At 51.1% G+C, this 25,192-nt stretch overlaps 1 protein-coding gene across 3 annotated transcripts in view; it reads right to left on the reverse strand.

The window, feature by feature from the left end:
• Nucleotides 1-1,606: 1,606 nt before the first annotated feature.
• The window catches only part of MED27 (mediator complex subunit 27), a 198,366-nt gene continuing 174,780 nt past the window's right edge, over nt 1,607-25,192 (reverse strand). Inside the window, exons 7-8 of one of the 3 annotated variants that reach the window (XM_001498768.5) lie at nt 9,983-10,060; nt 7,232-7,814 (exon numbers count right to left, since the gene is read on the reverse strand). In XM_001498768.5, coding sequence (XP_001498818.1) covers nt 7,680-7,814; nt 9,983-10,060 — 213 coding nt within the window. In that variant the 3' untranslated portion in view covers nt 7,232-7,679. Of the gene's footprint in view, nt 1,865-7,231; nt 9,089-9,982; nt 10,061-25,192 lie in introns of those variants that run through there. The other 2 variants (XM_023629190.2, XM_070251992.1) reach the window with 2 other exon arrangements.

Here is a 25,192-nt window from a genome sequence, read left to right on the forward strand (position 1 = left end):
AGAAAGGAGGCAGCTGGCAGGGCCGCTCTTGTCCTCGTCACCTTCAGCCCTTTCCCTTGCAGACTGAGCGGGGTACCCCCTACGCCGGGCAGAAAAAAAACGGGCTGTAGTCCCTCTCGGGAGGGCTGAAGACAAGTTGATCAGTGGCACAAATTCACCCATTTAAAGATTGTGCAGGCCCACCGCTAGGACCTAGCCACGCAGTGAATTGGCTTCTCTTGCTAGTACAATCTTACAACCATCCCTTGCCTATCGCCCCTAAGTTCTCAAAAAAGTTTCACAACTACCTGTCTGCTTCCTAATTAGATCCCTATTCTTTTATCCTCAGAAGTTTTCTTGAACTTTGCTGGTTTGCAAACTAATGGAAAGAAACAGGAAGGAGAGCAAATTAATGATGGCCTTTTGGCGATCATTAATTTGACCAACTACCCTTTGGAAATGAAAGGCCAGAGCCTATTAGCTTTAGGGGCATCCAGCACAAAGTCAAATATCAAAAGGCCAGAGCAAAAAAGGGACCGTGTTCTAATCAAGCTGGGGAGACACGGCACATTCACAGAGACGCGGGCCGGACCAGGGAAGGCGGCGGCATCCTGTGAGCCTGCCGGTCCTTCCAGAGCACTTCCACTTTCTAAATGGCGTTTGAAGGCAAGATGGTCTTGATGCACAGCTGAGGCTGCTTCATGTCTGCAGAGGGGAGGCCCTCCCATGGGACTGCCGTCGAACTTTTGGATTCTTTTCTCTGAATCCTTTCTTCAGAGGGAGCAAGGAGAGACGGGGGGAGGGGGGGGGCGTCACAAAGGCCATGGAAGGTGGAATTGGCCCCACATGGACAGCCACTTCCCCAGAGCATCCATGCTTGTGCCTGTAATGGATGCCACTGACGAGGTTGTCTTCATTGTCTGGCCCTCTCATTTGACATGTAAACTGTATCCCTGGCACCTGCATCGTAGGTGCACAGTAAATATTTGCTGCGTGACTATTTGGTGTGGTCACCGGCAGGACTTCTGCACTGGATGGCCAGTCACTGGCCCGATTTGCAGATGAAGAATCCACTTGCAGAGGGATCAAGTAACTGGCCCATGGTCATCTATTTAGAGCAGAGCAGAAACCTGAGTCTGGCTTTTTCATCCAGTCGGCATTTGGCAAATACTTGTTGAGCACCTACTGTGTCCAAGGGGACAGAGCAGTGCCCCAGACACCACCCCTGCCCTCACGGAGCTGACACTCTTGTGGAGGGATGAATGACACATAAACAAATGTTCAACTAATGTTCAACGCGATGAGAGCTCTGAAGAACAGGGGAAGGGGGCGGGAAGGGAATGTGCACGCTTTTAGCGAATGGTCAGGGAGGGGCTGTCTGGTAAGTTTCCTCTTCCTGGGGGAATAAGAGAGCAAGCCTGAGCTGACATTGCCCGTGGGCCTCTTATCACCTCAGTGAAAGACGATTTGGACTCAAGCTAACATAGCAGCAGTAGAAATAGTAGTCTCTATCTTTTACTAAGTACTGACTACTTACGCATTGTTTCCAGTGTATTTAGATGATGTCTGGGGTAAATAATACTAAGCAGCTACTTAAAAAAAACAAAACAAAACCCAAAGCAGTGAGTGAAGAAAAGGTTTACAAGTTTATTTCTCTCTCACACACAATCCACTGCAGAAGCCCTGGCCGGGTGGCTCTCCTCCAGGCAGTGACTCAGGGGTCAGAGTCCTTCCATCACCCACCTCTGCCACTGTGTGTCGCTTCCAATGCTGCCTCAGAAAGAGAAGAGCGTGTCTGGGAAGTGTACGTCTTCTTTTAGCTGCCTCTTCTGTTCACATTCCACAGCCCCACTTAGACACAACGGGCCCAGGAAATATAGCTTAGCTGGGTGTTGAGGAAGAGGAAACAGGCCGGGTAAGCATACTGTTAATAACCGCAAAAAAGGTGTACAAGGTAAGCTTCCTGGGCTGGATACTGCACTGTAATTGTGCAAGATATAAACACCGGGGGAGGCTGGTGAAGGGTAGACGGGGCCTCCCCATGTGTGTCCTTGCAACTTCCTGTGAATCTACAATTATTTCAAAATAAAACCCAAATAAAATCCCACAGAAGACTCAGTGCCCAAGCCGTGGTCATCTAACAGGAGAAGGCCATCGTAACACAAAACCCTAAGGCAGTGTCATGGCTGTGCGCTCCTGAGGCAGGCGGTTCAGGACACGCCGGGTGCTGGAGACGGCTGGCCGTCCAGCAGAACAGGCTCTCTTCTCTTCCGGAGTGAGAGTTCCCGCTGGACCCACAGCTGCCAGGTCAGAGACCGCATTTCCCAGTAGCCCTTGCAGCTGGGTCTGCCCTGCGACTAAGATCTTGCTGGTGAAGGTCAAGTGGAACTGACATGTGCCAGTGCTGGGTCTGGTCTTAAAACACCTGTGCATTTGTTCCCGTTCTTGTAAACGCAGAGGCGCCTGTGAGTCAGCTTCCACCGTGCAGACCAAGTCCTAGGTCACATGGCGGTGCCGCAGGACAGAAGGAGCAGGACCCCTGAGTGCACGGAGCACAGCAGTGCTCTGGTCTGAACCACTCCCTCTGCAGCTCTTAAGTGAAAGAGAACTAAGTGTCTATATTCTTTAGGCCGTTGTATTTTGGGGCCTCTGTGTTAGAGCAACATTGCCTTTGCGAAATGGAAAAAAGCAGGTTTCAAAATAGTATACAGTAGGATCTTATTTCTTACAAAAAAATGTACACACACAAACACGTTCACATGAAGGTCTGGAAAGACAGACACCAAAACGCTCTGGTAATTATCTCTCGCTAGTGGGAATTATGGATATTGTTTTCTTTTCTTTGCTTATCCACATTACCTAATTTCCTATAAAAGGAACACATGTATTTCTTTTGTAATTAAGAAAGCAAGCCTATGATGGAGATGAGAGCCAAGAATTAGATGAGAATGAGTAATGCATTAAGTAACAACCCATCCCACATATGGGGGCTGACAGAGCTTGCTGGCATCCCGGGCTGGCTCCCAGGCTCAAGGCCTCTTATTGCCCTCCCCGCCTCCCCTCACGGCCCCCCTCATCCCCCAGCCCCGAGGGGCGCTTCACTGTTTTGTCTCCATCAAGCTTGGGGAAGCATGAGGCGGACGAAGCCTGCTGCTGGCAGGACCTGCCTGTTCTCTTAGCACCAAACCACAGCTCACCGCGTCCCAGAGGACAACCAGTCTCCAGCTGAAATTTCAAACTCAATTAGCACAGAGACAGGCTGGAGCTGTTCTTGAGCAACTGATCATCTCAAAGCTGCCAAGAAAATGCTTTACCTGGGATGTGCCTGTGAACTTTAAGGTGTCTCTCTTCAAGTACTAATAATAGGGAGCAGCCAACTTGCAATTTAAAACTCAACTTGAAAGTGATTTTTTTAGGTTCCTTTCCACTAATTAAGGAGCTGGGATGGGGATGAGAGTGGAGCAAGGATGGCAGAGACTGGGGAAGGAAAACTGCCTGCCCCAGAAAGTGAAGCCTAATTATTCCCCGAGCAGAAGTGGAGGGCTGGCAGCAGGCAGGATTGTCCGCGAACCCTCTGCCTGGCCCATCTCTGATGCGCAGATCGCGCAGCCTTGAACGAGCTCTGCGTTGGAATGGCCCGGCCGGCTGCACTGGGCAAGCGAGCAAGCGGAGTGCACTTGGCCCACCCTAGCCTGTCAAGCGCAGGACAATTAAAGCTCGCCAAGAGCATCTTCGGCAGGCCAGCAGAGGTGCAGTTGAGCAAGGGGAGTCGGCATACTTTGTCCTCCAGCCTACAGACCTCACGGCCCAGTGACGCCTCCCCTTAGGTTGGTGGAGGTTCCAGATCATGTGAGAATCCTGGTGGCTGAAGCTGTCGTCCCTTCTCCTCCCTACTAGGGTGACCTTAAAAGGCTCTCGATTTAGCATCAGGCCCACACTCTGACACTCTAAATGCAATGGAGTGTTTGCACGTTAACGCTGAAAGATCATCATTTCATGCCTGCAGCTTTCTGTCAGTGGTGTGAAGTATAAAAACATCACTCGATACCAAAAGGCCAGTTCCCAGTTTAGTTGAGGAAAAAAATCTGGACAGCCTTTCACAGACTTCCCCATTCCATTCTGTCAGTCCCAACGGCTGCCCCATTGATTAACAGTGACCTGGCCCCAGAAAGTATGGGGCCAATGCATCCTCGCCTATCGTGGCAGAGGAGCATCTGCGCCAGGGATTTCCAAGTTGGGGCTGAGAGCACTTCTCGGGCAGTGCTCGATGCAGCCCCCTTGGCAGGGCAGGGACCGGTCCCTCTGCCTCTGGGGAGGACTTCGCTGCTGAGTAGCCACAGAGCTCCACTACACGGTCAGTCCGATATCCAGCCCCTCGATTTACTGCTGTGAGACCCTCTGGCTGGTTCCGCATGTATACAGCAGGGAACACACCACGTGCCCACCTGGGATTAAACTAGACGACGTACGTAAAGAGCCTGGCACAGGGTGGAGCTGAGCTGTTGGGGGAATAATTAAGTCACATAAAATACCTCCTAGGTCTGGCCTAGAGACCACCCTTGGACAGTCTAAATAATGTTTGGACGGCCATGTTCCTCTCTGTGAGGGGTCCAGGACCCGGTGACCGCGCTGACACCAGCAGCAGGTCTCCCAGCTTCCCTCAGAATCCACCATCTTGGAACTGATCCCAGTCCACCTCCCGTCTCCATTTTTGCCAACTTCAGGTCAATACATTCTCTATATTTTAATAGTTGACACACAAAGCCAGTCTCTCAGGTCTGTCTCTCTAAGCACCACGCTTTCGGAGACTTGGCAAACAAGCCCCTTGCCCTTCCAGCCCCTCACCTTTCCAGAGGTCAGGACATTCCCTTTCAGCTTTCCCCTCTCGGGGGGAAGAATGACAATGTCAGAGATGGGAAGGCCTTAAAGGTTGCCTGGTCCAAGTCTTGTATTTTTTTCCCTTCTTTTAAGTACGGAAAGTTAAAAAAACAGAAAAATAGCATCATCAGCCATGTATCCGACGCACAGCTCAGTAGTTAGCAACTCACGGCCAATCTTGTTTTGTCTATAAACCCCCAGCCCCTCCAACTCTCCTCCCTCAGCATCACTGGACTATCAGCCCTGCATCTTACAGGAGAGGAATGGGGGTATACGGAAGACGAATGACTTGTCTGACTGCTACAACCAGGAGCAGGAGGCCAGAGTTCACGCCCCGACCACGCGCATCTACCCCCAGGCACTGGCCTCCCCCTGCGCTCTATGCTATAGCCACACTCTGTCTGTGCTATTATTTATTTAATATTTTTCTTGGTCTCAATTTTTTGCCTACATAACATTTGTTTAAAATGGAAACTTTATATTATAACCGTAAATGAGAAACAGGAATGATTTGCCCCTAATAGAAGGTATTACTAAAGATGACACAGAGAAAACAAAACCAATGTCATTAAATTCTAAGTGGAAACTAGCGCCTGCCCAAGGCTCTGAACTCAAAGCCTGCTCTCTTGAAAACGGAGCTTGGCGGGAGTTAAGAGACGGTTGGTACCAACAGGGACGCGCTCAGATTTGCTGCAATCAGGAGGCTTCTAACAGTTAAAAACCCAAAGAGCTTCCTCATAATGTGATTTACTGTTACCATAATTTCATCAACCGTCAGAGGGCTGTTTTTTCCCATTTGAACATCTCTGATGTGTGCTGTCAGCCAGCTGGCAGTCACAATGTACTTGTCATCTACACATACTCCAACCTGGTCATAGCTGGTCGTACTGTCGTCACTTCACATGAGCTCTGTGTACCTGCAGTCCTGCAGGGGGTCAGTCTACTTGCCGTTTAAATGTCTTCAAAAACACGCAGCGATAAGACAAAATGTTATCATATACCCAATGTCCTCAATTCCATATCTTCTTGCAAAGCAACAAACAAGTGGCTTACAAGACCAAAGACACAAAGATTCCCACGAGTCAGTGAAACTGTGTTAAGTTCTGTTACTGGGAGCCCTGTAAAGGGGTCGCCTGTCACATGCTAGACAATAAGACTTAAGGCAGGAGAAACTGCCAACCCCCTTGGAATAGATGAAAGAAATTTCAGAGCAATGAAAGGCTGGTGTGACTGATTCATGTGTCATACAGGATTATCATTAAGGCCTGTGCCATGGCTTAACTGGCAGCATGTTTTTCTTTCCTAGTGGTTCATAAAATAATGGTGCATTTTACGAGCAATGGCATCTTAAATGTGATGAACCATAGTATTTAATCTAAAATCACCGACGGTATGGAAACCTTCCTGCAGGGCACCACACTGCCTGTCATCATACTTCCCCAGACTGGGCACTGAAAAGCAAGGCCATCTCTCAGAGAGAGTAGTGGTTCTCAGACTCGGGCCCACAGCAGTCACCGGGGAGGCTGGTCAACAATCAGGTTGCTGGACCCCACCCCCAGAGTATCTGAGTCAGCTGTTCTCAGGTGGGGCCCGAGCATCTGTGTTTCTAATACGCTCCCACAATGCGGATGATGCTGGACCACACTTGGAGTGGCACTGTCCTGCCATTTCCTATCACTAAATCCCTTCCATCCTCTGGCTTCTTTCAGCCTGGTGGGGGTAGGTGGGAGAGTCTGGGTGGTATCAGAACCTGGCTAGGAACCACCCATTCTTTTGGACATCTCAGAAGGCAGCATCTCTCTGTCATTGTTCATTGCAAAGAGAACATTATTTGTAGCATAGGCTGCGCCAGGAAAGCTCTGGGAAAATCCCCCACCCTTCTCAAGACCTTCAGCAGGTCACTGCTTCCTCATAGAAATAGCTTATGGCTTTAAATGTTGTGGTCAAGGCCCTGAATGAACTCAGCAGACTGGGCTGGGATCTGTCCATGGTAATATTCAGGACAAAACATGAGCAAACAAGCCAGGCACACCTGTCACACCCGCTCACACGTGTTGTAGCTGGTGGCGGGCAGATTCCGTTCCCTTTGGTATGTGTGTGTTACTGGTTTAGTAAAAAGAAACATCTGTGTGCTTTTTTCCCCAAAAAGAACAATCCATTTTTCAAGCCGCCAAAACGTCTTTGAAATGGAATATTTGCCAACACTGCCCTCTCTCCTGAAAGCAAGAAGCAGGGAAAATGTGTCCTTAAAAAGAACTATGTTTTAAACACAGACATTACTAATTTTTTTTCTTTTTTCTTCAAAAGGCCCAGATCTGTTCACTGAACTGAATGTAAAAAGCGCTTTAAAAGAAACAGGAGACAAAGCCCTGTCCCAGGTACAAAAGGTTTACTGCTTATAAAAATAAGTTACAGAACAAAACAAGCCCAGCATGACAATAGGTATGAACACAGGGGCTCATTCAAACTCTAAGGGTTCGTGAAAATGACTTAGAACACGGCTCCAGGAGGATCATGCACCAGTATCGCTAACATACACAGAAGAGCACGCTGCACAGCTTCCTTACGGTGAGTTCTAAAATGGTCTTCCTGGCCTTCCATACACTGGCTACAGCGTAAAGTCAGCCCCAACAACACAGAGACGGAAGCTGTTCTTCACGAGGCTCAGCCTTAACGTACCACATGCTGTTTTACAAAAGGGAAAGAGTGGCTGTATTGCTGTCTGGGCAGTAAAGATGTGGCTGAGCCACCAGTACTACTCAGGGCTTGTCTGGGAAGGTTCTGGACGGGGCTCTGCAGGCTGGCATGGGGCTGGGCTGTGGTTACTGCCGGCAGGTGTCGTGGAAGGCTTCGAGGGTTCGGAAATCCCGCCACGTGGGGGGAAGGCCATCTTGTAGGAACTTCCCGCATCGCTGGCACGGGGCCTGGAACAGCTTTATGTAACTTCTTAACCAGGTCTAAAAAGAGAAGTGAGGAAAGAATGAAAGAAATGGGATCCGGGTGCTTCCAATGTCATCCTTCCTGTCAAGCCTAATGATCTTGCGGACAGAGAACTTAAGCTGGCTGTGACCCCCGAAGATACCCTGTGCTTTTACAGAAAGCTGCATGCAGAATCCACAAGGTCATAACACTGCTGATTTTTAGTTCTGGCGCTCCCCCAGCCCCTCCCAACTGAGGCAGTTTTTAAAATAGAAATTCCTACTCTCAAAGGCAAGAAGTGCTCCCGAAGGAGTGGCTGCGAACTACTGCGCAGCCTTGTGGCTCACGGGCTGCCATAACCACGTTTCATCTCTAAGCCTCCTGTCTTCTGAATATTGGTATTGATCCTCTCCTTGTTCACACCAAGAAGTGGTCACGGACATGTGCGGTGCAGACTGCGCACAGATGAGGATTTTAGAATTCTCCACTGAGGTCAACACGCCTTCTTTCTAATCTGATTTCAGAGGTCATCACTCACTGTCACAATGCGGCCCAACACACCTAAGGGGAGGGCGGGGACAACCTAGTGCCACCAAATAACATAATAAGCAGCACGGGCACACTCAGTGGTTCAGAGTGCAGAGCTCCTTTGGGCATCATACATAAGGATGAGACTAACATAACTCAATTCTCAAACTCAAGGAGATTCGCTACCAAAAAATAAATAAATAAGCAAACAACCTGAACCCCACAATAGGCAAGCAAGTTAAGCAAGCTCTCACTTTGACAGAGGCACATGAATCTCATCATTTACTGTCCTCCTGAATTATGTCGACAAGAGAAAATTGTTCTTTGAAGAGGTCGGCTGAATTTACTGGTACAAACCCTTCTGTCTTCATCACAGCTGCTTCCATGGCAGCAGACTGCGGCCCATCGATACTGCGCCCCTTCTGAAAGGCTACGTGTTTGAGGTTTTTGGTAATAAGCACAAGGAGGTCAATGGATCATTCAGTTAAACTATTTATCCTTTGGTGCTGATCAAATTCAAATCCTCCAAAAATCCCAAAGTCAGTTACCAGAGGGAAACTGGGCATTACAACACGTTAGGTTAAAAAGCAGTCTTTGTATCTATCCAAAAACGAAGAGCTCGCTGAAGACTGTCAATCGAGTTGTTCTCTTGGCACACGGAAGAACTGTGTGGATGGCTCTGCTGTGCACCGGGTTTGCTCGCTCAACTCCTCCAGCGCTGTGAGCCTCATCAATACGCCGGGCTTGTGCATTCCGAGAAATGAACCACAGGCTCTCCAAGAAGCTGAATTGTTGGGGCAAATGTGACTGGATGAAATCGGATGAGCAATACTCCACCTAGCTGTCAACACTGATTTGGACTTGCTAACAGGTAAGTCTTTTGAGTAGGTTCTCTAACTGGCAGCCTTTCTAGCATGAATTAAAAAGGGAGTTTTCGCAGCAGTGAAAGATGGAGCCTACTGATGGGAGAGCATGAAGCCATGTCAGCACAACGTTGAAGCAGCTGGCCGGTTCTGTCAGGAAGTGGTGGAGCCAGTTCTTGGCCCTGGATATGCCAAATGGCAGTCATGTGATAAATTCAGGCAGCAGCATGCTGATGAACTGGTTCTGGGGGTGGGGGTGGGAGTCCTTACTTGTAGCGTTTGCTGATTTCCTCTGTGTAAATATTCTGGTCTGATTTCAAGCTACCAATGGTTGATCAACCAGCTTGCAAAATTCTGAACATTAAACAGGAGCTGGCAGGAGCCGACTCCAGCACATCAGTGGAACGGCTGTTTCTGGGTTGCTCCCCATCCTGAGTTCCAACTCTGAAAATTTAAGGACTAAATGTCTTGGGGGAACTGCAAGATTTGTCTTAGTCACTGCTACCAGCTCAGCACCAAGCACAGGCCTGGACAGACGAGGAGCTCAACAAATACCTACTGACAATCAATGTCGGACACCGTGTTGCAGGGTCACTTCTGAAACACCACTTGTTCAGCAATGACAGGAAACCCTAGGTAATTAAGCAGGAAGTGGTCTCTCCTAGAGCCGCTCCCAGTTTAAAGAAGTTGTCAGTCCTAAACTGGTCCATCTCCCACGGTGCGGCCCTCACGATCTGAAGACCTTCTGAGCTGCTTGTTCTCACTTGACTGGAGGCAAGGTTTAAATGGGAGACTTGGCTCTTAAAGCCACTTACCATGAAGGATCTGACCACGACGTCTGGCATCTGGGGCAGCTGATAGTGGAGCAGGGCAGTGGTGGCATGATCGGTCACCTGGGAACCAAGGACAGTGACTGGAGTTAGAGGCCACTCCAAACCAGCAGAGAGAATGCAAACCAGCAAGACCAATGCATTTCCTTCAGATGACAGACAAGTCTGCTTTTGAAGGCTCCTGGAGACAAGGACATGTAAAATAAAATCTGAAGCACGAACGTTAGTTAGCAGAGTCGGGGAGGAGGAAGGGGAGGTGGTGTGTCGTAGGCAGGAAAAGTGCAGGTATTCAGGCCTGGAGGCAAGTGGAGTGTGGAACATTCCAGCAATTGAAACCCCAGGCAGGCTGGAGCCCCTGAAAGAGGAGGAGTGTGGCCAGAGGCCAGTGGAGAGGCAAGAGGGGGAGGGTCACTGAGGGGTCTATAAACCAGGTCACTGCATGAAACACTGTGTGACTGCAAAGGGCTTTTCCACTCTCCGCAGTCTGCTTCATCTTTACTGGAGCCATTTTCCTGGTAGTGTAATTGGTCTGTCTGTTTAGTTTACTTCTCAAGCTGTCTCATAATGTGTAGCCATACAGGTTTTATGATCAGGAATCCAGTAATTTCTGACCATCTTCCCCTTGGGCCTGATGGTTCCCATTATTACGTTCTGAGGAGCCTTCCCACTCACAGCGCGGGCCTCTAGCCAGCTCTCCCAATGCTGTGGGCTACTTTCAGCCCCCTAGTGGGCCACACCCACTGTCCCCTAACTCCGAGTACAGACTTCAGCAGCAGGGCCAAGGGCACGACTGCTTTAAGACCACTAGAGGCAGCCGGTGACCAGAGGGAAGCACACTGCGTTTACACCCCAGCACAGTCTGCTGACCTTGATCCAACTACTTAATCTCTCTGGGTCTCCATGTCCTACTGACAAAGGGCTGCTCTAAGATGCCTTGGTGTTGTTCAATTTGATGACACCACGGATTGCTAATGCCTCCATCAATCAGCAAATTAATAGATTATACCTAATTTGATAGCTGTGTTCAAACTCATGGTTTATCTCATTGTCCTCATTAACGATTCTTCCCATTACAAATGTGGTTAAAAAACAAAAGAAACAAAAAACCCCAGACAAAATTATTAACGTGAACAAGAATAAACCTGAGTCCACCTTGCGTAGCCCTGTCAGTTCTCCAGCCCCGACCAGAGCACTACGTGACGTGCTAACGGACCTAAGCCGCAGTTTAGCAAACTCATCAGGGGCAACCAGAAGGGCTGGCCCAGGCCCCGCATGGAGACTTGCAAATCATCTGGGAATTAGTCCAGCTGTGTGTCCACCCAAGGCCAGAGAGGCCACACCCGAAAGAGCGAGGACACAGGCTCCACAGCTTACAGACCCTCTCTAAGCCTCAGCTTGCCCCTGGATAAAATAGCTGTGCCAGTGAAGTGGTGACCCTCCAGCTGTGCCGCAGCCCTGCCTGCCTGCCCTTCTCTTCTGCTCTCCCTGGCCCCTGGACTTGCCCTCTTCCCCAACTGGAGTTTCAGGGCCTGCCTGGGGGCTGGTGAACCCCACTGAACGATCACTCCGTGGGGCAGGGGTCTGGTTCATGCTGCGTCCCCAAGCCCCAGAACTTCACTCAGCATCTAGCAGGTGCTCAAGACATATTTGTTTGAATGAAGAAATCAACTTAAAAATGCCCACTCACCGTAGGCCACGTACTAGAAACACTTGCACTGGCTTTCTTGCAAATATAGCAACAGTTCATGTATGCAACATTGCTGAGAAATTCTTACCCAAGTGACTTTCAAGATAAATGGTACTTATTCCTTCAAGTGCAAAGAATGTTAAACATTTTTAACAACAACTTTCTAAAATGATCAATGCTGTTTTAAAAAAAAAGGTAGTAATGATAACTTGGCAAAACGGCGGGTGGTGACTGGTGCGGTGAAATTAACTGCTATAAAACACAGTGAAGGAAATTGGGTCTCAAGGGTACCTGAGCTTAAAAGCTTGGTTCTTGCCATCCAGATGCCTCTCTAAAAAAATCCCATGGGCTGATAAGACCATCCTTACAATCACATTTTCCATTACAAAAGAAACAAAGTTTATAGAAAACTCTTTCTCCTGCCCCTACCATTTATTTTACAATGACTCTAACAAAGCCCCGCCCCATCCATCAGTGCTGTCATAGCAGGAAGCCAGGCTGGCTTTGCAGGTGCCCCACTGTCCCTTCGTTCTGGGTGTACTACTTTCCCAAGACGGGGAAGGTCCATCTCCAGCCTGGAGTCCCCTGAGATGAGCCCAGATCTGTCCATTTCAGCAGCTTGGGCACCTGGCCTGGGCCCAATCCCCCATCACACTAGCCACCCAGAGGCCACGTCCAAGGCTAGAATGCTCTGCTTAGCTGCACATTTTCCTTGCTTCTCCTTTTACAATTTTTAACACAAATGACCCACACAAATTCAGGAAACTTTATGCAACTTGGATCCCCAGCCTCTCTGAAGCGCCAGGAGATGCAGGGGCGGTAATAGTGTGGCTGCCTCATGGGTTGCTGTGAAGATCAAATGAGTCCAACCACGTGATGTGCTCGGCGCAAGGCCGGGCTCCTAATTATCACGCTGACTGTGACCTGGCTCTGCCCACCAGCCCCCACATATCCAAGTGGCTGCCATCAGCCGTGGGAGCCAAGGAGGGACAGTGCCTGTGAGCAGGCACGCACCTGCGGCTTGCCCAGCGCCTCCAGGGCCTTTCACACAGCCTGCGTCACTCACGCTACCTGCCTGGCCGCTCTGGCCTTTGGAATTTAGGGCCTCCACCAAACACTGCCGAGAATCTCTGCCCCTAAGCCTCCTGTGTGCCGGGTGCCCGGCCTGGCAAACCTGTGCCCGTCTCCTCCTCCCTTCCTTAGCTGACCTCTGGACTTGACCTCTTCTGGCTGAGTTTTGAGAAATGCAAGGTGCTGAGCCAGGCAAGGCATCAAGCTAATTACAGGAGCATCAAAAGTGCTCTTCAGACCTGCTTCTCCTCCTGCGTTCTTAGCAAGGGCACCACCATCCACCTGGTGGTCTTGGGTGGCCCAGGCCGGAAACCTGGGCTTGTCCCACTGCTCATACTCAAGTCATCTCCGAGTCTCGACGTTCCAAGCCATTCATCTTGAATCCTTCTACTTCCTCCCACTTCACTGCCGCCCCAGTCTAAGCTGCTGCCCTTTCCTGTTGGGATGACCAGAAGAGCCCCAACCAGCTCCTCTCCAGGGGAAAATGAGATCTTCACCTATCACGTGGGATGACTGTGAGGATTAAGTAAAATAACGTGATCATGCACATCAGTGACGACTGAGTTATAAATCTAACTATGTCACCCCCTGCTGAAAACCCTCTCAGAGCACGTGAATGCACTTAGGACAGAATCCAGAGGTACGAACTTGGCATTCGAGACCCTGCAGGACCTGGTTCCTGCCTCCTCTCCTCTCCCCACTTCAGAAAATGTTTCAGTTGCTCAAGTGACCCTATTCCTCCTTCAGAGCCTTCCTTCTGCTTGGGCCTCTCCTTCCCTCCCTTCTCTGGCCTAGCTCCTATTCCTCTTACTGGGCCTGGGTGAGATCCATATGCTCAGGGAAGCCTCTCAGAATTCCTCAGTTGGGTCATGTCTCCTTGCTGAGGTCTTTTCTTTCACATCACTCCTCATGACTGAACTTGTACAATTATTTTTGAAATATCTCTTTAGTGTCAGCTTTCCTAACTTGACCGTGAACTCTGAAAGGCCAGAGACCATGTCTGTTTAGTGCCTGGCATAGAGGTTCTTGACACGTGTGCTGACTGGATGGACAATCCATCCTGTCCCTGAGACAGCCAAGGGGACTGGCTCACATGAGGTGTGTGGGGCAGAGAAAGCAGCCCCCACGAGGTGGGGATGAGGAGACAGGAACGAAGGACTGGGGTCTCTGGTCTACCCCCAACCTGCTGGGAATGTGGACTTTCCCTCTGCACTGGGAGTTACTCGGGCTCATAGGGCTCACTGCCTGGTTTGCCTCCCCTTTCCGGCACGTGGGAACTCTCCAGCCTCCTTTGTAGACAGGTTGGGTCCCGCGGCCAGTTCCAGCTACTGCCTCCGGGAGCAGAAGGGGCGTGTGTTCCTTCCATTTGGAGACAGTGAAAAGCAAGTGCGGATTCTCCATGATGTCCCTTCTCGTGTGATGTGGGGAGCCACACACGCAGATGGGGGATTCATAAGGTGGTGAGCCTCTGTTAAGCCTGTGTCCCTGAGTGACTGTGTGGAGCCCAGCCATCTGACAACTCAGGATGGGTGTGCTGTGAGCAAGAAATCAACTTTGGTTGTGCTGAACGACAAAACCTCTGAAGTTGATTTGTTACAGCACCACTGCCTCTGCTCTGCAGACTGACGGAGCCTCCCCGGACACTTACTTCCTGTCTATAAGATGTGCCACGGTGTCTGCCAGGCCTCTGATTCCTGTAGGTGGGGGCACACGTAAGTTCAAGCTGTGGCCAAGGAAATTTCCCCTCTAGAATGGCGCTGCGTGAAACGGGCGTCACAGTCTAGCAGTGTTGGCATCACCTAAACATTTCTCAGAAACTCAAGTTCTTGGTCTCTACTCTAGACTTAGAATCAGAATCTCCGGGGTGGGGCTCAGAAATCAAGCTGGCCTCTCCAACTATCTTAGGGATGCTACAAGGCCGAAGGATGCACATGTTAATGAGCACACAAATCCCCCGGGGACCCTGCTGCCAAGCAGATGCTGACTACGTGGGTCTTGGCGGGGCTGGAACTGGGCATTTCCAACAGACTCCAGGCGATGGCCATGCTGCTGGGGAGGGGCCAGGCTTCGAGCAGCCAGGCGCTAGAGTATCCCAGGCAGCACAGGGAAAAGGTCCCGAAAGGGGTAGGCATTTGATTCTGCGGCACAAAACAAAGGAGTCCCAATCTGAGGAGAGTTGGTCTTTTCTGTGGATCAAAATGAATGGTGTCACTCAAATTTCACAATGGGTGCTGGGGCGGGGAGGTGTGTATGTGTGTGTGTGAAATATTTTCACAAACATTTCCACAATGGGTGCTATGGAGTGACGGGGTTCTCCTCATCTGAAAGGTGCTTTTTCAAGAGCATAGGATTATTATTTTATAATAACTACATTAACGAGCACTTTTGGTGTATGTGCCCCTCTCATTTAATCCCCACAGTAATGGAAGTGGGTGCTCTCCTTGTTTCCATTTCATCAGAGAGGAAATGGAGACTTAGAGAGGTTGGGGAGATGTCCAAGGTCACACAGCTGGTGAGGGGCAGGGGGTGTTTGAGTCCAGACATTACAAGGCCTGAGCCCCTGCCACCTCCCTCCCAGCAGACACCCACCCTGGGTGCTCCAGGCGTCATCACCCACCACCTGCCTGCGTGGTGATGTCCTCCGTCCTCCAAAAGATGGGGGCCCGAGGTGCGGTGCAGGGAGGATTTGTAAATGTGGCTTCCGGGTAACAGGCTACTCAAGAGCAGAACAAACCCAACTGGGAGAAAATGTCCTCCTCCAGATAGGGCTGGAGCCACACACCAAAGCTCTATTTTGGCATCTGGCTCCTAGGCAGGGCACCTAATTAGTCTTTCCATCACTGGGTTGGCAATCTGGCCATACTCAGCCTCTTTTTCAAAAGGTCCAGTGTAAAGTATTCCCTTAATTGCCAAATGGTGGCAGTTTTTTCTGGTGCTGATGCAATCATTTAATTTCTTCTGTTCCCATTATCAATTACAGAAATATTTTAATAGAAGGAAATAAAGCTGACTGATCTGCTGTGTCTTCCTCCCTTCCTCCCAACTCCTCCACTGCTGGCTTTCGGTTCCGTGGCTGAACTCCAAAGCGCCAGGCAAGACACGGGGGTCGGAGAGCGCAGAAATTCACCTACGATGATGTTCCCTGTTGTCAAAGCATCCGGTCTTCAATATTTTTTTGTTTTACACTTTTCAACAACAAAGTTGTTTTTTGCTCAGCTTCCAAGATGTGGGAAAAAACAGGCCTGGGGCAACAAAAAAGATTGCTATTAACTAATTTAAATCGACTCGGCGCCAGCCCAGCCAGGTCCGGGCCCCACTGTAATATAAAGCTAATGAGATTCCACTGGGAGATAAAAGCCACCCTGCCTGGCGGCGGCCGAGGCCAACGAAGGGCACTAATGCTCCCGAAGAAAGAGAGGCCATTCATCCCACCAGTGAGCGCTGGTTTGAAAAGAGCTTGTAAAAAGATCAAAGCAGATGGCGAACCCAAGGAAAGGGAGGGAGGAGAAGACAGGAAAGTAACAATAAAGCAGCGAGACAGGGACGCGGCACAGAGGGCGGGGGAGAGACGACCGCGAGGCAACCAGCAAGGCTGGGAAGCATGGGCACACAGACAGAGTGACTCAAAAAGACAGCGGCCCCTGGGCTTCGCCAAGAGCTGTCCCATTTCATCTCAAGGCAAAGAAAGACTGAAGATGCAGCAGTTTAGTGCAAGGCGTGTTGTCCTTCCTGTCCTGCCCCCCCGCCCCCCCAAGGCTGGACTGCAGGTGATTCATTTTGAGGCGGGTGACATTTCCATCGCCCGTCAACAGATCCACTTTGCTTTAGTAACTTTACTTTCAGTTCTCTCCTCCACCAACCAGGGCTTACCAAAATTCCTTCTCTCCCAGCTCAAAGAGGCGGAGAAGGTCTTCGTGCACCCAAACTGACGGGAACTAAGCTCAGAGAAGGAGAAAGGAATCTTTCAAGAGACCTTGAAACAGCTGCCAGTCAACACACTGGAAATGCCAGTCAAAACAAGTCTCCCGACGCTCCTCTGCCATATTGTGTGCAAGGAGCTGCTGACATCTTCGCTCCCGGAATCTGAGTGCTGGCAGGGACTTCAGAGTTCACGAGTTATTTTAGCAAAACCCAAAGTAGAACTGCCTGTAATAATAGCACGATCCCAGTCAACACTTACTGAGCACTAGCCCTGTGCAAGGGCTGGTCTATACACATCGCCTGGGGAGGAGCCCAGACTGTGCAGCCAGACTGCACAGATTTGGATCTTGTCTGTCATTTACCAACCGTGTGCCCCCGGACAAGGGTAAAAGGTGTCAATGCAGGGAAAGCACTTGAACAATGTTTGACAAACAGCAAGCACGCACGGGATGTGAGCCACCATATCTTTACCTCGCTTCATCCTCACAACACCCTTGAGATGGCGCTATGATGAGAATTTCCATCTCCAGTGAGGAAGCGAAGTCACAGGGACGTTAAGTGACTGCCTGAGCCGAGCAGCTCCTGAGCTGCAGAGCAGGGAGGTGAGCCTGGTGGGCTCTCACTCTTGGCCTTCGCACAGACAGAGGCTGCGGGGGGATGCAGAAAGGTGGCATATGCAGGCCATGTCCTCCTTAACAGGGAGCGGACCCCCAGACTCTTCGGGCGGAGGCAGGACTTGGTCCTAAGCCTCCTCACTTACACCCCACTTCTCGCCACTTACGAAACTTTCCCTCTGCCTCCCTGCTGGAAGCTTCTGCCCATCTTGCTCACTGCTACATTCCAGAAACTCACCCTGCACAGGGCCTGACACAGACACGGGTGACCCTCAAGAAGATCTCCAGACTGAATGAGTCTCCTCGCCTTGGAGAAAGAAGGGGAAACAGGCAATGACAGCAGCAGCATTTAGACAGGTGTGCACGCGTATTAACCAGGGGAAATCAAAAGTACAGTCTAAAAAAGGGGACGGCTACAAAAAGTGGGAAATCCTACTGTTGCAATGACACCTTGGGCATATAGAGCCCATTCTCCCTCCTGCTTGAGCCCTCCGGCCTGCTGTGAGGACAAAGGAACAGGTTTAGGTCCAGCAAGACTATCTTCTGCTTGAGGTCAGCCTCCCAGAGCCTGGATTTTATGGCAACTAGACAGACTTTGTTCTTTCTCAGCAAGGGAAGAACAAAGGACAGAGTGGTGACACACAGAAAGGATCAGTGAGACACAGGAGGAGACAAAAACTCTCTTAATATACTACCATTCCCCAGAAGTTTCTTCTTTTAAAAACCAAGAGTCTGTTGTATTTCCTGGTGGCTCTGGGATCGTCCTCAGGGACCCCTGGCCCAGTAAGGTTGTAGGCCTCGTCCTGTCTATGTGCGGGTACCCAGGCCAGAGTGCAGAGCTGGCAGTGCAGCTGAGGTGAGGAGCACAGACTCCGGAGGTGGTCTGCTGGGCTCTGTCCCTCAGCTTCTAGAAGGCAGTCTGGGGGTGGGGGGGGGGTGGCCAGGACCTTTGTTGTCAAAAACTCCCCAAGGTGAGATTCTGATGTCAGCAGTGTTAGGAACTACAGGTGAACAGGCCACTGTGGGTCACTGCCCGCTTCCCCCCACCAGGGGGCAGGACTGCGGCCACGCAGGGCTGGGTGGGAGCAGAGCCTGAAAGCGCTCTGGCAGTTCCACGGTGCTCTTCCTAACGCAGTGGACTAATGGCTCTATTATCTACCACCACATGGCCGGCAAAGCCTAGGCCTCCCCCTGCGAAGCCAGGCGATCTGGGGCCTCCGACTATTAAAAGTCTGTCCCACAAGATTAATAAATAGGAACAGTTAAGTACCCAAGTGTTTAGAAGTTGCTTATTTAAAAGAGAAGCCTGGTGGAGATCCAGATTCTGGCTTCCCTCCAGCTAATACCTGCCTCCACATACTATGAAGACAAGATTCTCTGGCTTGCGTTAAGGAGAACAAAAAGGCACCGTGGTGGGAAAAAGGGTGGCACAGAGTGATAGGAGACTGGGGCTCGGTCCTGGTCTCGCTACTAGCTGAGTGACCTTGGCTGCATCACTCCCCTGCTTGCCCTTGGTAAAGGAGCGGGAGGCTGGGATCAGGGGGCGCCTTCTGGGTCTAGGTTTTCAGTGGACACTGCTGTGGGGCCCGACCGCACAGCCTGAGGCTACACCTGTGCTGAGCTGCACCCCCAGGCCAACCAGTGGTGACATCAAAGCCCTTTGCTCTTTTACAAAGGATGAGCTGATGCCAGCAGGCGCAGGGGCACCTGTCCAGGAACCCACCTGCTGCCCTGATGTGACATCACCCTCGCGCATCCTCAGTTTCTGGGCCGGTCACAAAGAACTTAGAGTTCGGCTCAGAACCAGACCACCAGCATGGCACTGCTTTTGGTTCTGGAAACGTCTTCCCGTCACGACGGGTTTCAACGAGACTCTGGAGCACAGACTAACAGGCAGCAAAGCCAAACATGTGCCAGCTGGTTGTACACATGCTGGTCCCACAACTCAAAGAAATAAAAATGAACTTTCATCAGGTGGATAGACTTCAAGGCTACACGGGGAGATTAGCCCAAGAGTCTCAGTCTCTACTCGGGGTTTTGCCAAGGATAGACCCACGCTTAAGGAGAGGGACAGCAGGAATCTCTTGGAGGGAGAAAATTCTTTGTGGATCCAGGAGTCAAAGAAATGAACTTAGCGCATAAAATGTTTAAAGAGACAGCAATCCCAGCCAGCGAAGTTGCTCCAAGGATGAGCACTGGTTTTATGAAGAATATTTAAAACAGTCCCAGAAGTACTCATTCCACAAAAAGAGGAATCATCATTATTTCAAGACTGGAATGCTATGAAGTCAGTCCTGAAAGTGCTAGTGGGTGGGAGTGAGCAGAGACAAGCTTCTAAAACCGGGATATAAGTACAGTAGAGCGGAAGGAGGGGTTTAGTTTTTATTATGCGGCTCTAGTCTCTAGTCCGAACCCTGGCTTTGTATGCTGCGGGCTCAGCAGGCCTAGAGGCCTGAGGAGGAAGCATTGCAGTCCGGGGGGACTGGGGATTACTTAGACGAGATCAATACCTCCTTCTCTGCTTGATGAAGGAGCCATTTGTTCAGAAGGGCTTCTATCTGTCCACCAGAGCCTGGCAATGCTGCTCTGGGATGAGATCAGAGGCAGCGCGTCTGGGGTGGAAGTGGAAAGGGGAACAGAGACACTGTTGCTCCACCTTCTTTGAAATCCCTGGTCACAGCTCTGAGATCAAACTCTGTCTGAGAAGGAGACTCCTCTATAAAGTACTGAACACAGCCTGTGGCACATACAGGGGCCTCCAAAAGGAGTCTGTGTTTGCTTTGGGCGGGTTCCATCCAACCCTCTTTAAAGTCTTAGCTAAGACGCCACTGACACCCTAAAGGGCAGTCCCTCAAGTCCCTGGACCCCTGAGCACAGACTGGTTGTGAACGGCCTCCAGCAGCAAACCAACAAAAACAACAAAAACAACCACAAAACCCCTGCGTCCTTTGAAACGCAGTGGCATGGTATGGCATATGAGGTCCTGGGAGACTTGGGTCCCAGCCTTGTCTCCCTTCAGCCCCATGTCACACTCTAGCAACACTGGCTGCCTTAGCAATTCCTCCTCACAAACCTGCTTTTCTGACTCTGCGTCTCTGCCTGGGCCTGGAATGCTCCTCCATGGCTAAGCCCTTCTCCCGCTTTGAGACTCAGCCCATCCCCTGGGCTTGCCTATAGCCCCAGGAGCACCCTGTGGACACCCCAGCCCTGTGCTTGCCCAACCTTGACCAGGAGCCTCCACCTCATCCCAGGCTGTGCTCTCTGTGAGGAGGAGGCCACGCTGGCCTCATGTGTCCTCCCTGGGCCCAGCTCAGGGCCTCTAAGGAGATGAGAGGGCTCACAAAGGTGGTTCTGCGCTGGCGTCACTCACCTCGTAGGACCTGAGTGAGCAAGAAAGTAGGTGAGAGTCTACTGACTTATTTTTGGCCAGTGGGGTTAGGGGAGCAGAGTGAAAGGGAGGTTCGGGGGTGGGAAAAGCTGAGGTCATGGGGCACTCTGAGGAGGGCCTGTGTGCCACTGGGGAACTCTCCATGGTCCTGGCCAGCCTCAAGCTTCTACCAAAAGCCTGTGCAGGGCTAAGAGGAGCTGCACACAAAAGGTCCTTGACATTTCCTAGGATTAAGGAACTAAGGCTCTTCATTTAGACGAAAGGAAAAAAGCTCAATGCTTTCCAGATGGTAAAATGCCAGACTCTGTTGCTGGCTGCCAGAAAAGTCCAAGCCCAAAGATACCTGAATTGTTCTGTACTCACTTAGTGTGGTGTTATTTTCTGCAGGAACAGCCCTGCAGTTAGAGAAAGACATCCAAAGACATCTGGGCTCCTAAGAAATACAGACAATACCACCTACTTCCCCATCAAAATCCAGGCAACCACAGGAGACAGAACAGAGACTGCAGAGCAGGGGGTGAGCCTTGCCCGAGAGGCAGCTCTGCCGCTGCTGCCACGATGCCAGGCACCACCTGCCTAGTCCCTGCTGGGGGGGAGGTGGGGAGTCAGGGTGGAACACAGTGATCTCAGGTGCCTTCTGGGATCACCAGAGGTGCCACCAGCCCTCTCAGGACACGAAGGGTGGTTCCAGGTCATGGAAATGTGATTCTATGTCAGCATGTCAGAGATGCCCAAAGGGTACTGCTGAGTGGTTGTAATTTGGGGTGCCTTATTCTTTCTTTAGTTCACTTTTTGACCAGGAGAGCAGATGATATGTCCGGAGAAAAGAGAAAACGGAGATGCTTCAGTGGGAATATGTGCGTCCATCATGGCAGCTGGTCTTTAGTTTACTTTACAAAAAACACCTGACTTGACCTGGGCCCTACACATAGATGGCCGTGGATTCTGAGTTCTGTGCCCATCCCCATAACAATGATCAGAGCAGCTCACATTATTGAGCACGAATTCTGGGCAAGTGCAGTGCCAAGCTGTTCATGAGCTTTATCACACTGAATCCTCACAACATGCACCTGAAGAAGGAGGTTTTATTTCCCCTTTCTCCGGCTGAGGGAGCTGAAGCATAAAGAGACGTTAATTCCTGGCCAAAGGTCCCCCAGCTGGCTGGCCCCCGCACAGCAGAGCCGGATGGGAATCCAGGCCTGTCTGATTGCAGAGCCTGCATCTTCACCACCACGTCCACTGCAAAGAGACCAGGAAGACGTGGCAGCTAAGATATGAGAAGGAGTGGCCAACGGGGCAGAGCTCGGCGGGATGCAGGGGAGCTTTCTCAGGAGAGGAGCGGTCACTGCTCACAAGCACTTGAGACAAGTCAAGTGAGTCCAGGCTCGAAGGTCACCTTGCCCTTCACCCTCTGGACTCAGTGACTTCACATCAGTTCTCTGAGGCAGGTAGTCTTACGATCTCTGTTTTACAGAGGAGGGAACTGAGGCAAGTTAGGCCACACAGGGAGTAGTGGTCAGCCATGGTCTGAACACATGGCTCTCAGCCACCGTGCAGGACTGCCTCTCTCTGGAATAGTCACTGTGGGGAATGTGACCGAGGTCGACCAGGGCTGGAGAGACGGGGGAGTCACTGGAACGCACGGTGGAGTGGACAGGCTTGGTCCTGGGAAGTTGGCCTGCAGCGCTGGGCTGCCTGCTGGGCTGGGAAGACGGCTTGGAGACCAGTGGGTGGACAGGCTTCCCAGAAGTGGTTGTTGGATCCTGACTGGAGAACACTGGGTCTTGTGCAAGTCCTCAGAAGAAATAAGCTATAGAGACGACACCGACCACTCTGTGACTCCTCCAATGCAGAGAAGCACAAACCGCTTCCAGCAGGATGGGCTGGGCGTTCCTGCTGCACTGTACTCGGAAGACTGGGTCCGTGGGAGCACCCTACCAAGGCTCTCGGTCATCGCCACACTCAGCAGCGGTCGAGGGAGCCGCGCAGAGGGAACGTACTGGGGTATCATAAGGGTTTCATAAGATCAAATCTCCTCTGGCTTTAGAAGCTTGTGAATATTCAAATGTGCCCCTGAAGCGAACAGGTGGTGATCAAAGGCTTCTCAGCTGCGGAGAAGGAACGGTCCCTCCCCCACTCAGCTCCCAGGGCCCCTTGGGCTGACGCTTAACAACGTCCACTCCTATTTCCCTCCTGCTTATCCAACCTGGTCAATACGGTCCAGCTGTCAGCTCAGGAAAGGGCTGCTCTCCGGGAGGACCCTGGAATCGTCCGCCGCCTCTCCTTCCCTGAAGCTCGTCAATAGCCCGATACTTGGCTCACACAGCCGTCCTTCCCGCTCCGTCACTCGTTCAGAGCCCACTGACTGGAATCCATCTTCCTACGCTAAGCTGCCCTCTTGCCCTTGCACTGGTGAAAGCTGTTCCCTCGCCTTTATCTGTTTGGGATCGCCCAGACACACTTGTGAGGCAGCGACAGAATGCACAGTGAAGAACGCAAATGCCACCATATACAGTCTATGAAATGCATGTTCTCCTCTTTGGAAAAAGTTAATCAGCATTTAGGAGAAGAGGGGGCTGTTTGAGAGGTGGTAGAGGGAAAAAGCAGAAGGCCTTCTACGACATGAAGAGACTCCCTCTGGAGGCTGCAGGATCCTCTGCCAATGGCCTCGCCTAAGCGGGGCACCAAACAAGGGAGAGGGCCCAGCTTCGGCGCGGGGTCGTGGAACTTTCACTACAACCGCAGCTTCTTCCAGGCCTGTATCTGTGGTGTTTCAAGAGGGGCTTCTCAAAGGAAATGCAGGAAGTAGGAAGGAATTTTAGATATTATAGAGCTTGAGATTCACAATAATTTAATGACTTTATTGAGCCTCTTTGGCAACATGCAAAGATGTAGCACGCACATGTGCTCAAGTCCCGTAAGCCACAAAGCCTTGCTCAAGAGAGGGTGAGAGTTACGTCCTCCGGGAACTCGCCCATGTTGGGACAGTTCCCGTTCCTGGGATGTGGAAGTAGTGACATTAGGTTTGTCACAGACTATCTGGGCAGGCACTCAGAGGTCCTCGCTATATCCAAAATTTCCGAGAACTGACTCCTCCAGGATGACTCAGCCTTGTCGGCTGAAAAGCACTAGGTGGCCCCTCGGTTAACATCTCCTGACAAAGTCTGTCCCCAGATAGAGCCCAGTCTTTGTATCAAAGCATGAATGAGAGAGGGACGACGAAGGAGGGAACACAGGAATGAAGAAGCAGCGGCAACCTGCCCAGACCATTATCCACATGGACAACCCACCTGTCCACAGCTAAGATCTGCTGACGGCACAGGACTAAAAGGGCTACTCTTCCTCTGTGGCCTCCAGAATAAGACTGTGGACATCCACGGGCTCTATGACTTCTGTGCTTTGCCTCCGAGTGAAAAAGCTGCGAAGCAGGTGCCGGTCCCTCTGAAGCCGTGTCTCGAGGCTCCACCTGCCTCCCTGGGGCCGCACACACTCCGCTGCTTTCCCCAGCCTCCCTGCCAAGACTTAACGCAGTAAGTAGCTGCAGATTGGCTCTCACTATTCCTCAGTTACTGGAGGAAAATGCACAGTGTTTTGAAATGAGGAGGTTAAAGATCAAAACGGCGACTGCTCCTGCAGAGTTTAAATGTCAAAAAAATATGAACACGCTTGAAACCTTTCCTGGCTCTTTGTAATTCTGCCCTTTCAGATGGTCCCCCCTATTTCTAAGTTCCATTCTCTGAATCTGCTCTGCTGGAGACGTGCTGGCTATAAAAAGCTTCTTCGCCCTAGGATGAAGTGCAAAGAGCCTCCAGGGCATCACAGTAAATGATGGGAACCTGTCGGCATCCATGGACCCACAGCAAGATGTCCCCAACCCTCGGCCGCTTCCCCACACTCAGGTAAGGGGTCTAATGAGGAAGAGAAAAGGGCTTGCTGACAGTCCCCATTGCAGGCAAAAGGCAGGCCACATTTGGCTTCACGTGGTGGGGTCTGCGACAGGACTTCGGACGCTCCTCTTTAACCCAGGGAGTCAGGCATGGCCTGAGAATTTTACAGGTGTGCGCTTCCATTCTCTTAGCTCCTGACATCACTTTCCAGAAATCAGAAGGCGAGCGGAGACTCAGTTTGGCTCTGCAAAGTAGCGCCCCCTCCTCACCCCCCTGCTTTGTCACATTGCGGGAAAAGACCTGGGAGGGCTTCCCGCCTTCCCAACAGACCTCTCTCCGCGGTGGGCACTGCTGCTACTTGTGGGCAGGAAAACACACACAACACACAGTAACTGCAACCACCTAACGAATGCCAGAGAAAGGACGTCCTGGAGTTCGACACCGGAGCGACTCAGGGAGAGATTTCCTCCAAACGTATGGTGCGAGCTGGTGCTGGCAGCCCAGTATTCCCGTCTCAGAGGTGGGGCACAGTACGGCACCTACCACCATAGTTAGGGCACTGGAACTATTTTCTGCCTGAGAAATCCCCTTAGTGATGGTCAAGGAACCTCCTTGACCACGTCCCTG

The sequence above is a fragment of the Equus caballus genome, chromosome 25 (assembly GCF_041296265.1).
Source record: "Equus caballus isolate H_3958 breed thoroughbred chromosome 25, TB-T2T, whole genome shotgun sequence".
NCBI lineage: Eukaryota > Metazoa > Chordata > Mammalia > Perissodactyla > Equidae > Equus > Equus caballus.